Consider the following 12,397-nt stretch of genomic DNA (forward strand, 5'->3'; position numbering starts at 1 on the left):
GCACACAAGCTTCAGAAAGAGGACGAAGATGGCCGAAAGAGGAGGCGCGGGCACCAGACAACGGTGATGCCCATAAGGCCAACTGTGTGACCATTAGGTAAGTATTATAAAGTGTTTTTTATGTTATTCCCCCGGCCTGGGCTATTATATACAGCATGTTAGAATGCTGTATATAAGAGCCCGGTGGTGGTGGCCGCAGCTTATAGGCCAAAAAAGTGGTGACAGGTTCCCTTTAATATACCCATTTCCTCTACTCTTTATATTGTTTTTGAAGATAAGTTAGTGTTACCAATATCACAATGTTATTACAATTTATTAAAAAATGTAAAATATCAACTTAGGAAACCAAAGAAAACCAACCAGTAGATGATTAGGAACATAAGTATAGAGTTACCGGTACAGAGTTATCTGTTGCAGCTAATCAAAGTCATACACATTAAATAAAATGGCTGATTTCTACAATAAAAAACAATTGTCAGCTGACTTGATGAAACAAACTATTTAACGGCTGCCGATGAATGTTCTGGAACAGTTGACACACTGGCCAGAAATGTTGGATTTTATGGTCAATGGTTATCATAGATAGAAAATAATCAATCATTGCCTAAGTAGTTGGGACCATTGATGCACAATTGTTCATCTGCCCATTTTCATCCAAAGTGTAAGGAGATCTTAAAAGTTGTTTTACCGCATAAGTAAAGACAAGAAGTTTTCCGTTATGCCTTTTTAAAGGATAATTTAACCCCTTATGTGGATACAGTAAAGCAAGAAGATATTATTTCATGGAATGTCTTGTTCAAACATCACATCATTTAGGATCTCCAAAATCATTGCTGATTGGCCGGAAATGTAACTCTACCATGTAGTCATCAAAGTCACACGTATATTTCACTTTATATTGATATAGTAGCAAAACAGATCCGGAGTAAGGCCAGAGGGAACAGATTTCTTAATGCAAACCCAGCATAAAAAAGACCAAACCAAACCTCATTCATGTTAATCTGTCTGTCAAAAATCCAATTTATTGGGTCATCTGGTTAAATTAAAGTGGATGCTACTAAATCTACATTGATGGCCTATTCGTCAGATAGGTCATCAATGTCTGATCAGCTGGGGTACAACACCCGGCTCTTCTGCTGATCAACTGTTTTCGGTGCCGGCAGCAGCAGTAGGCTGATGGAAATGCTCAGTTCTGGAGCTGCCCCATCAACCAATAGTGACCACGGCCGCGTACTGCACATCCACCTCCCACTGAAATCAATAGGAGGGGGATATGCAGTACATGACTCCAGAAGATGGATCCGCTCTGGAACTGAGCATTTCTGGCCACAAGCTGCCGACCCTGGCACCGAGGACAGCTGATCGGTGGGGATAATGGGTGTCGGACCCTGGTTGACCAGACATTCATGACCTATCCTAATGATAGTCCATCAATGTAAAAGTAGTGAACAACCTTTAAAGCTATATCTCCATACATTCCTCTATTACAATGTTAAAGGTATTAAGGTGAGTTTAGTTGGGCTAATCTGTGAATAATCATTAGTAAGAACTTCAGGTCCAGACTATATATCCATGTAAACACCATGTTGGCGATCATGAATGAGCAAAACATGTAAACAAGGGATGAGCTTCTGATAGCATGACGCTGTATGGGGATAGAACAATTGTATTAACAATTCTTTGGTTGCTACCAGAATTTGTCGCCTGTTTAAACAGGCTAGTAAGTGAACGCCAAACATCTTGTATATAGTCGATTGGAGCTTGTTAATGGCTCTAAATTGGCCCATTTAAGTGTACCTTAACTCTACAAAATGCTCAGAATGGTTAAAAAACAATAATTAAAAAAATGTATCCTGATTCCCTGGCGGTCTCTAAATTCTGTTGCACTGATGACATCTCAACACAGGGAAGTGTGACTATTGCAACCAACTACTGGCTGCAGGGTCATATATCCATAAGTCATTACTAGAGGGGAATTAGAGACCGGTGGGGACCAGGCAGCATCGGGACAAAAACAGTGGGGGAACGCTGAAGTGTATATTGCTGTATTTTGTTTTTCAAACTATTCTAAGCTTTGTCTAAAAAAATATGGGCAAAATAACCCTTTTGGGGAGGGAGGCTGATGAGAAAACTTTAGTCCACCAAATTGATAAGTTTCTAATATCTTGAATCCATCTGCTGTCATACAGAAAATGAGAAGTGTGACAAAACGTAGATATGCCCCTTTGTGTATTGTATTCACGACCTGTTAGACTTAGACATGTAATGGTCCCGCTATTGTAGGGTAAACCATTAAAATACTTCCTGGCGAACAGCAGTTGGCTTTGAATTGAAATCTGTAAAAACTCAAGAATAAAGGATTTCATTAGAGAGAGAGAAAAAAATATGAGACCTAACATCATGTACTTTCAGAATTCGTATCAGTCATCTGAATACTTTCTACCTAAGGTAGGAAGGCACAAGAGAAATGAGCAGCCCAAATGTCACATAACAAAATGTATTGCTCAGCTTCTCTCAGTTTTCTGAGAAATATGTTGGCGCATTTCCCATTGCCCTATTTTAAAAGAAGTGATCTTTGAAAAAAAACTGGTGAGATATCACAGAATAAAGCAGATCTCCATTGATCAGATAGCAATGATCCCTCAGGGCCCGCTCTACTTAATACAATACACTTACAATATATAAGGAATGAGTAATGGCCTCCTTCTTTAATTAAGAAAATTGTGTTTAAAGTGATCACACAATCCGAAATCTCCTCATTACATCTTCCCTGTTTAACGGCAGTAAAGAAGCAATGGTGGCAGCCAGAAATAGCCTTCATTAGTATAACATGAGCTGTAAGCATAGCAACGTTTGCTGCCAACTAATACACCATGTAGCAATGGATGTCACATATTCTAGACTTGGAATTCAACGCAAGACTTTTGTACCTCTCCATTTTCTGAGAATGTGACCTAGCTTGTGCTGCTAACCTATTCTACCACCTCCCGAAGCCACATACTGAAGACAGTTAAATAGAAACCCTGGCAGCCAGAAATAGTACTCATTAGTATAGCATGTAAGCATAGCAACACTTAAAGCCAAGGAAAACACTTGTAGCAGAGAATTTCTGACTTTCTTGAAACTTTCTCTTCCAAATAAGTCGAGCTGCTCTTCTCCGTCTGTTAAGAAAGGACATGTCTGTCCTATCACGGATACCTTCCAATGCCAAATATTTAAACCAACACTACTTAGAAGACAAACTAGGCTAGACTATTTAGAAAACAACTTAGACTAGCCTACTTAGAAGACAACCAACACTAGACTACTTAGAAGACAACCTAGACTACTTAGAAGACAACCTAGACTAGACTACTTAGAAGACTACATAGACTAGCCTACTTAGAAGACAACCTAGACTACTTAGAAGACAACCTAGACTAGACTACTTAGAAGACTACATAGACTAGACTACTTAGAAGACTATATAAACTAGACTACTTAGAAGACAACCTAGACTAGACTACTTAGAAGACTACATAGACTAGACTACCCAGAAGACTATATAAACTAGACTACTTAGAAGACAACCTAGACTAGACTACTTAGAAGACAACCTAGACTAGACTACTTAGAAGACTACATAGACTAGACTACCTAGAAGACTATATAAACTAGACTACTTAGAAGACAACCTAGACTAGACTACGTAGAAGACAACCTAGACTAGACAACTTAGAACACAAACTAGACTACTTAGAAGACAAACTATATGAGACTACTTAAAAGACAAACTAGACTAGACAACTTAGAAGACAACCTAGACTAGCCTACTTAGAAAACAACTTATACTAACCTACTTAGAAGACAACCAACACTAGACTACTTAGAAGACAACCTAGACTACTTAGAAGACAACCTAGACTACACTACTTAAAAGATTACATAGACTAGACTACTTAGAAGACAACCTAGACTACTTAGAAGACAACCTAGACTAGACTACTTAGAAGACTACATAGACTAGACTACTTAGAAGACTACATAGACTAGACTACTTAGAAAACTATATAAACTAGACTACTTAGAAGACTATATAAACTAGACTACTTAGAAGACAACCTAGACTAGACTACTTAGAAGACTACATAGACTAGACTACTTAGAAGACTATATAAACTAGACTACTTAGAAGACAACCTAGACTAGACTACTTAGAAGACTACATAGACTAGACTACCTAGAAGACTATATAAACTAGACTACTTAGAAGACAACCTAGACTAGACTACTTAGAAGACAACCTAGACTAGACAACTTAGAACACAAACTATATTAGACTACTTAGAAGACAAACTATATTAGACTACTTAGAAGACAAACTAGACTAGACAACTTAGAAGACACCCTAGACTAGCCTACTTAGAAAACAACTTATACTAACCTACTTAGAAGACAACCAACACTAGACTACTTAGAAGACAACCTAGACTACTTAGAAGACAACCTAGACTAGACTACTTAGAAGATTACATAGACTAGACTACTTAGAAGATAACCTAGACTAGACTACTTAGAAGGCTACATAGACTTGACTACTTAGAAGACAACCTAGACTAGACTACTTAGAAGACAACCTAGACTAGACTACTTAGAAGACAACCTAGGATATAACTATTTTTTAGATCCTGAACAGTTAAAACATCAACTTATAGCATGGTTGTCCAACAGATTTGAGATAGCCTTATCAGGAAGATAGAGCGCTGTCACCAATGAAGGGCTGTGGTCATCATTATACAAGCTAACAAAAGCAGTATTCTGGCAGCACATCAGATTTAAATGGAGTCTGTTATCAGGTTTTTGCTTTATATGAGTGCAGCATGAAGTACTGGCCGAGAGCCTGATTCCAGTGATGTGTCACTTACTAAATATTGATGGGTGAGTGTGCTCTGTTGAGCTTCGGATTGTTCCAACACAAACTGAATACATAGCATAATGGAAGTCAATGTAAAACTCCAGCATTTGCAAATGCAGATGCTTGAGGCTCGATTAGGTACGCTTGTCTATCATTACTGATAACTGTGTTGCTGTTTCAATAAACTAAGTGTTTTATCAGCAGGAGATTATCAGTACAGGACTAGTTCTAACTAGCGATCAGTGAGCACTACCATGCTCCTGTGCTCAATACTTGTAAAGGGCAGTTAGATGCTCAGATGGGTGTGACATGAGTACTTGAGTATAATGGAAGTCAAGGGGAACTCGAGCATTTTTTCAGATTTCCTGGAAAAATGCTTGAGTTTCCCATTGACATCCATTATACTAGGGTACTTGAATCGTGCCCATCCGAGCATCCAACTGCTCTTAATGAGTACCGAGCACCTGAACATGATAGTGCATGCTCATCACTATTTGTGACCCTGTCCCCATCACTAATTCGCAGTTTTTTGTCAATGGGCAGTGTAGACAGCTGCCAATCAGTGGTGTGGGCAGGGTAATACTGCTAGATCAGCCGCAGAGAAAACAGCAATTGTATCAAAATAACAGCGTGCAGACCAGTAAGTGACAAATCACAGGAATCAGGGTCTCAGCCTCTCCATCATGGTGCACTCAGATTACATAGCAGAAACCTGATGACAGATTAACTTTAAGGTTTCCCCAGAAATTACATGAATGTAAGTGGAATAAAATGATTTTGGGGCAACCAGCTGACTAATGTGTATGGAGTTGTAATAACTTTCCTCCAATAGCACATAACAGAGGGAAAAATGATCAGGCATGCTGAATCCATATGAGCTATGTTCTACAAGAGATAAAGCCACTGCCATAGGTCCGCAAAAGCAGTGTATTCATCTCTCGTCATTAAAAGCGCATACATCTTAGCCGAACTGAGTATTCATTTGTATGGATCAAAAGAAGTATCTAAAGTGTACAAAGCATCTCCAGCTACAACTGTCAAATGCGTAAAATTCTCTTTCCATAAATCTCATTAAAGACTCCCTTTCTCATTACAGAAATGTAATATGCAGTATCATTACATCATAGCAAAAATCCTGCTGGACTGCAATACAGATACCATCCAATATGTGGTCACACATAGACACTTATATCGTAAATATCCTCTGATAGAGTATTTTAAAATACATTTTCACAGATGGTCATCTTATACCCATCTTAGCATATGTCGAGCCAAGGAGAAAGTGAAAGGACACAACTGTAGTGTAGAAATGTACAGAATTGCAGAGAAGACACTATCATTAGTGATGAGTGAGCACTACAATGCTCAGGTGCTCGGTACTAGTGATGAGCGAGCACTTCCATGCTTGGTACTAGTGATGAGCGAGCACTTCCATGCTTGGTACTAGTGATGAGCGAGCACTTCCATGCTCGGGTGCTCGGTACTAGTGATGAGTGAGCACTACCATGCCTGGGTGCTCGGTACTAGTGATGAGTGAGCACTACCATGCCTGGGTGCTCGGTACTAGTGATGAGTGAGCACTTCCATGCTCGGTACTAGTGATGAGTGAGCACTTCCATGCTCGGGTGCTCGGTACTAGTGATGAGCAAGCACTAACATGCTTGGTACTAGTGATGAGCGAGCACTTCCATGCTTGGTATTAGTGATGAGCGAGCACTTCCATGCTTGGTACTAGTGATGAGCGAGCACTTCCATGCTTGGTACTAGTGATGAGCGAGCACTTCCATGCTTGGTACTAGTGATGAGCGAGCACTTCCATGCTTGGTACTAGTGATGAGCGAGCACTTCCATGCTTGGTACTAGTGATGAGCGAGCACTTCCATGCTTGGTACTAGTGATGAGCGAGCACTTCCATGCTCGGGTGTTCTGTACTCATAATGGGCAGTTAGATGCTTGCATGTGCATGACTCGGGTACCAGAGTAAAATGAAAGTCAATGGGAAACTTGACCATTTATCTGGGAAATCTTCCTGAAAAATGCTGAAGTCCTCCACTGACTTCCTTTATACTCGGCTACTCAGTCGTGCCCTCATCACTAGTACTGAACACCCGAGCATGGTAGTGCTCACTCATCACTAGTACCGAGCATCCGAGCATGGTAGTGCTCATCTCATCACTAGTACTGAGCATCCAAGCATGGCGGTGCTCACTCATCACTAGTACCGAGCATCCGAGCATGGTAGTGCTCATCTCATCACTAGTACTGAGCATCCGAGCATGGTAGTGCTCACTCATCACTAGTACTGAGCACCCGAGCATGGTAGTGCTCACTCATCACTAGTACCGAGCATCCGAGCATGGTAGTGCTCACTCATCACTAGTACTGAGCATCCGAGCATGGTAGTGCTCACTCATCACTAGTACTGAGCACCCGAGCATGGTAGTTCTCACTCATCACTAGTACTAAGCACCCGAGCATGGTAGTGCTCACTCATCACTAGTACTGAGCACCCGAGCATGGTAGTTCTCACTCATCACTAGTACTAAGCACCCGAGCATGGTAGTGCTCACTCATCACTAGTATTGAGCACCCGAGCATTGTAGTGCTCACTCATTACTAGTACTGAGCACCCGAGCATGGTAGTTCTCACTCATCACTAGTACTAAGCACCCGAGCATGGTAGTTCTCACTCATCACTAGTACTGAGCACCCGAGCATGATAGTGCTCACTCATCACTAGTACCGAGCATCCGAGCATGGTAGTGCTCACTCATCACTAGTACCGAGCACCCGAGCATGGTAGTGCTCACTCATCACTAGTACTGAGCACCCGAGCATGGCAGTGCTCACTCATCACTAGTACTGAGCACCCGAGCATGGTAGTGCTCACTCATCACTAGTACTGAGCACCCGAGTATGGTAGTGCTCACTCATCACTAGTACCAAACACCCGGGCATGGTAGTTCTCACTCATCACTAGTACTAAGCACCCGAGCATGGTAGTGCTCACTCATCACTAGTACCGAGCACCCGAGCATGGTAGTGCTCACTCATCACTAGTACCAAACACCCGAGCATGGTAGTTCTCACTCATCACTAGTACTAAGCACCCGAGCATGGTAGTGCTCACTCATCACTAGTACTGAGCACCCGAGCATGGTAGTGCTCACTCATCACTAGTACTGAGCACCCGAGCATGGTAGTGCTCACTCATCACTAGTACTGAGCACCCGAGCATGGTAGTGCTCACTCATCACTAGTACTGAGCACCCGAGCATGGTAGTGCTCACTCATCACTAGTACTGAGCACCCGAGCATGGTAGTGCTCACTCATCACTAGTACTGAGCACCCGAGCATGGTAGTGCTCACTCATCACTAGTACTGAGCACCCGAGCATGGTAGTGCTCACTCATCACTAGTACTGAGCATCCGAGCATGGTAGTGCTCATTCATCACTAACATTTTTCCTTGCATACACTTGTATTATTAATAAAAGGATATATATTCTCCATATCCTTCTGATTATTTCCTTCATCATGAAGATTTCTGAAGGTAAACTGAACCTGAGCCTTGAAAATAGGATCAGATATCCTTGAGTTACTCATGTACAAGTGACGATAGCCCGATGCAAGACAGTATAAGAGAGTAGGCCAGAAAATGCAAGCAGAAATCAAGGGTATAACAGCATTTCTTACATATAAAGGATTATTCATGGCTACAGACAGCCCCAATCACAGGGACAGGCGGCAAAGCTGCATTTTTCCTGTTACATTTTAATGTCTGTGCATATAAGGTTAATGGGATAATCTTCATCACGCCAGTTGTTCCTCTCATTCAAGTTAATGACATAGTGTTTAATGTATACACAGACCTCCCCGACTCCCGAGACGTAATATAAAAAGTCACCTTCATCTCATCAGCAGCCAGCTAATCAAGAAAGCAGGTAGATGCAAAGTGCACGCAAAGAATAAGCAGAATTATAATCTGTTGTTTTACTTCAGCCCTATCTCCTCTAATTGATTTTGTGTGTCTGTGTAAGCAGCTTAGTGAAAAGGAAAATGCATCGGAGATCCCAAGGGAGAGTCATTAAATGTCATCGTACAAGAATGGTAATCTACCTGAAGGAAACAAATGAAGGGTTCCAAGGCCACAGCAAGGCTCTTATTCCGCATTGAAAACATATAATAAGTGGAAAGCTTACCCCAAGGTTGTCATGGTAACAATGGTATACCAAAACGAAGCAGGGATGCTTGTGAACTTGCTGGATGATGACCCTTTTTCCGCGTAAAACATCACAGTGGCAAAGATAATGATTGCCATTGTCAGTGAGAAAAGGAGGAATCCCAGTTCGGAGGCACAGCTCTTCAGGGTATACCCAAGGATCCGTAAACCCTGGGAGTGGCGTGAGAACTTGAAAATTCTGAAGACCCGGAAAACCCTTAGGGTGACAAAAGCGCCACTCACATCCTCATTGTTGGTCATGACTAAGCCTATGTAGTATGGCATAATGGCTACCACATCGATGATACTCATGACACTTCTCATGAATCGGTATCGACTTGGGGCTGCAAAAAGTCTCAAGAGGTACTCAACTGTGAAAATCATGACGCACGCAGTATCCAGGCAAAAGAAGGCTACATCATATCTTTCACCACACGGAAGCTCCTTATTTCCAGGCACAGTGCCACAGGGAACAGTCTCAACCACATTGGTGATGACGGACACTGCAATAAAGAAGCCAGTTACATAGTAGAAGACTAAGGCTAAAGTGCTGGTGTGGGGATTTTCAAAGGCTCGCCACATAGTCTGGCGTAAATTAAGGGAGGGCATGGCTTCTTGATTGTTCTCAAATTCATTGTCATCCATCAGTCTTTCTGCATTCTCTCTTTTCCTATCTTTGTATTCTTCATAGCAACAGTCACCAATTATTTCAGGTAGTATGCCATAAAAAGCCAGTTCTTCATCATAGGCCGAGATGCATTCGTACCTAGGGTAGTGCAGCTTGCCAGTTCTGTAAAAGTTTAGAATACACCTGAACACCTCAGGGTCACGGTCAAAAAAGTATTCCTTGGTCTCCTCATTGAAGAAGAAATCTTTCTCTGTGCTTCCAAGTAGCGTGTCTGGGTACCTTTCCAGGGTAGTTCGCCAGGTTTGGAACCTCCTTCCACTAACATTGAGTATTATAAGCTCATCTTGTTTTTTGTTTTTATCTGCTGGAGCCAATGGCATGGGACAGTTGGCCACTGGCATCCACCCAATGGCAGCTGCCCTTGCAAAGGGCAGCCATGCTGCAACCCCGGAAGCCATGAGGGAGCCAGGTCCGATGGGCTGCTCAAGAGTTGTAGGATCAGCTTGACTTCAAATCAAGACCATCTGCAGAAGAAAAGAAACAATGTCAATGTCACCTCAATAAGAATATATGGAAATATCAACATTTGCATTGGAATTGTATAAATTTGTCTACCAAGGGAGTTGCAAACACATGAAGTTCAGAAGCCCAAGTAGGCAATTATTATTTCATGATTAACCTTCAATATCACCAGTTCTTACTGTGTGCACTAGAAAAGTTTTGTAGCTGACCCTTAAATCTATTGATTTCTTCCATTTTTACGAAGAATCACAGAAATCAAACAATTTTTGCATTTAATTAATCCGATTGAAACATCCATAAGATATTGAGATAGCAGAAGAGTTTAGATAGAGAAAACTCCATACACAGGATACACTATAAATAGTGGATGGATATTATAGCAGCAGTTAAGAGGGGCTTGTAAAGGAGCATGATCTGAGTACTGAAACACCGCTCTAGCATACTGTTTGGGATAGAAGGACACAAAATAAAATGATGACATGTATAACAAAAGTTAACAATGTCTAGGGAATAAATGAATAATACAAATTTTAATGACTGTTTTTGTTACACATACCTTATGGACATTGGAATATCATATTAAGAGCAGTATTTTTTTAAAAGGAATCTGTCACCAGGTTTTTGCTATGTAATCTGATAGCAGTATGAGGTAAGGACAGAGAAGCTGATTCCAGCGATGTATCACTTAGTATACTGGGTGCAGAAGTTATGATAATCACAGTTTTCTCTGTTGCAGATATAGCAGACCTCAGTTGTTGAAGAGCTATTTTTAACCCCACCCAGTCACCAGTGATTGGCAGATTCCTGCGTACAGTGAAGAGTGACAGAAAGCTTCCAAACAGTGCTGGGGGCGTGATTGGACTAGGATGTAAGAGGGCGTTGTCCTGTAATGATAATCACCTACTGATAAAATAAGTATTGTATTCAAATAGTAAAACACTGCAGTAAGTGATACATCGCTGCAATCAGGCACTCTTTTAATACATCATTGTGCTCAATGATTATATAGCAAAAACCTGGCGACAGATCACCTTTAAGGTAACCACAACCGTTAGCCTGTTTGAAGATTTGTTCCCTTAAAATTGCTACCACTAACTGATACTTCACATGCTATAGTCCTCAAAGATGTCCTTAGTAACTTAAATTGATTTATCTTTTGATATTAAAATTAAAATGCTGCCTACTCACTAAAAAAATAAGAACAGGCCTAATGGCAATGGATAGGGCTTTTTTTCAGATGTAGCTGTTGACTTTTACATCCCTGTAATCAATTGTGAATTAGTGTATGAACTGTGGTAAGCCACATACATTTGATTTTAAGGATGTGGTATTCTTTACAGCATTAATAGACATTCGTTTTTCAACACTGGTAAGACCAAGGAAGACGTAAAGTGGTTTTCCCATGAATAAAGTTCATTTTAACCAATAGAAGTTGAAATAACAATAAGTTCCACAATTGGATGTGTTAAACATTCCTGTGTGGAAACAATCTTATATATGTGTCCCTGATATGTACTGTGTAATGACTGTGTCTGACTGTACAGAGGCATGGTCTGATCATACCACATCTCCTGGGCAGAAGAGGAAGTAAAATAATTCTTTCTTTGAGGTAAAACATGTTTTAAAAAGTAGGGAAATGTTTTACCTCACCAAAAGAATCAGCTGGGATTCTGTGCTGTGCTATCTATATACTCATTCTTGCTTCTTCCCCTGCCCAGGGGATGTTGTATAATCAGACCATGTCCCTGTACGGTCAGACACAGCCATTACACAGTAGATAGTAGGGGCACGTATATAAGATTACCTCAGCACAGGAACATTTTTTTTTTAAAACGCATCCAATTGTGGAAATTATTATTACTCCAAGATCTATTGATTAAAATCAACTTTAAAATTAACTTGTGGGGAAACTTTTTTAACACCAAAAATAACTCCCATTAATATCTCTTTTTCATTAAATCCGTGTATATATGCATGTAGTGTAGTGTGAGTGTATTAATATAATCACCTACCACCATTCTCTCTGAGATCCAGTGTAGTTCTGCTCCACTTCTCCCTGCGTCACTGCGCTCTGCATGACCCAAAAGTGGCTTTTACAATGTAAGTCTATGGAGTATCAAATGAGGCTCCA

General features: G+C 40.9%; 1 protein-coding gene across 3 annotated transcripts in view; it reads right to left on the minus strand.

The window, feature by feature from the left end:
* The window catches only part of KCND3 (potassium voltage-gated channel subfamily D member 3), a 668,199-nt gene that overhangs the window by 582,415 nt on the left and 73,387 nt on the right, over positions 1 to 12,397 (minus strand). For all 3 annotated transcript variants that reach the window (XM_075335582.1, XM_075335580.1, XM_075335583.1), the window contains exon 3: positions 9,097 to 10,268. In XM_075335582.1, the coding sequence (XP_075191697.1) occupies positions 9,097 to 10,202 (1,106 nt within the window). In that variant the 5' untranslated portion in view covers positions 10,203 to 10,268. The remainder of the gene's footprint in view (positions 1 to 9,096; positions 10,269 to 12,397) is intronic.

Source organism: Anomaloglossus baeobatrachus, chromosome 2 (genome assembly GCF_048569485.1).
Source record: "Anomaloglossus baeobatrachus isolate aAnoBae1 chromosome 2, aAnoBae1.hap1, whole genome shotgun sequence".
Lineage (NCBI taxonomy): Eukaryota > Metazoa > Chordata > Amphibia > Anura > Aromobatidae > Anomaloglossus > Anomaloglossus baeobatrachus.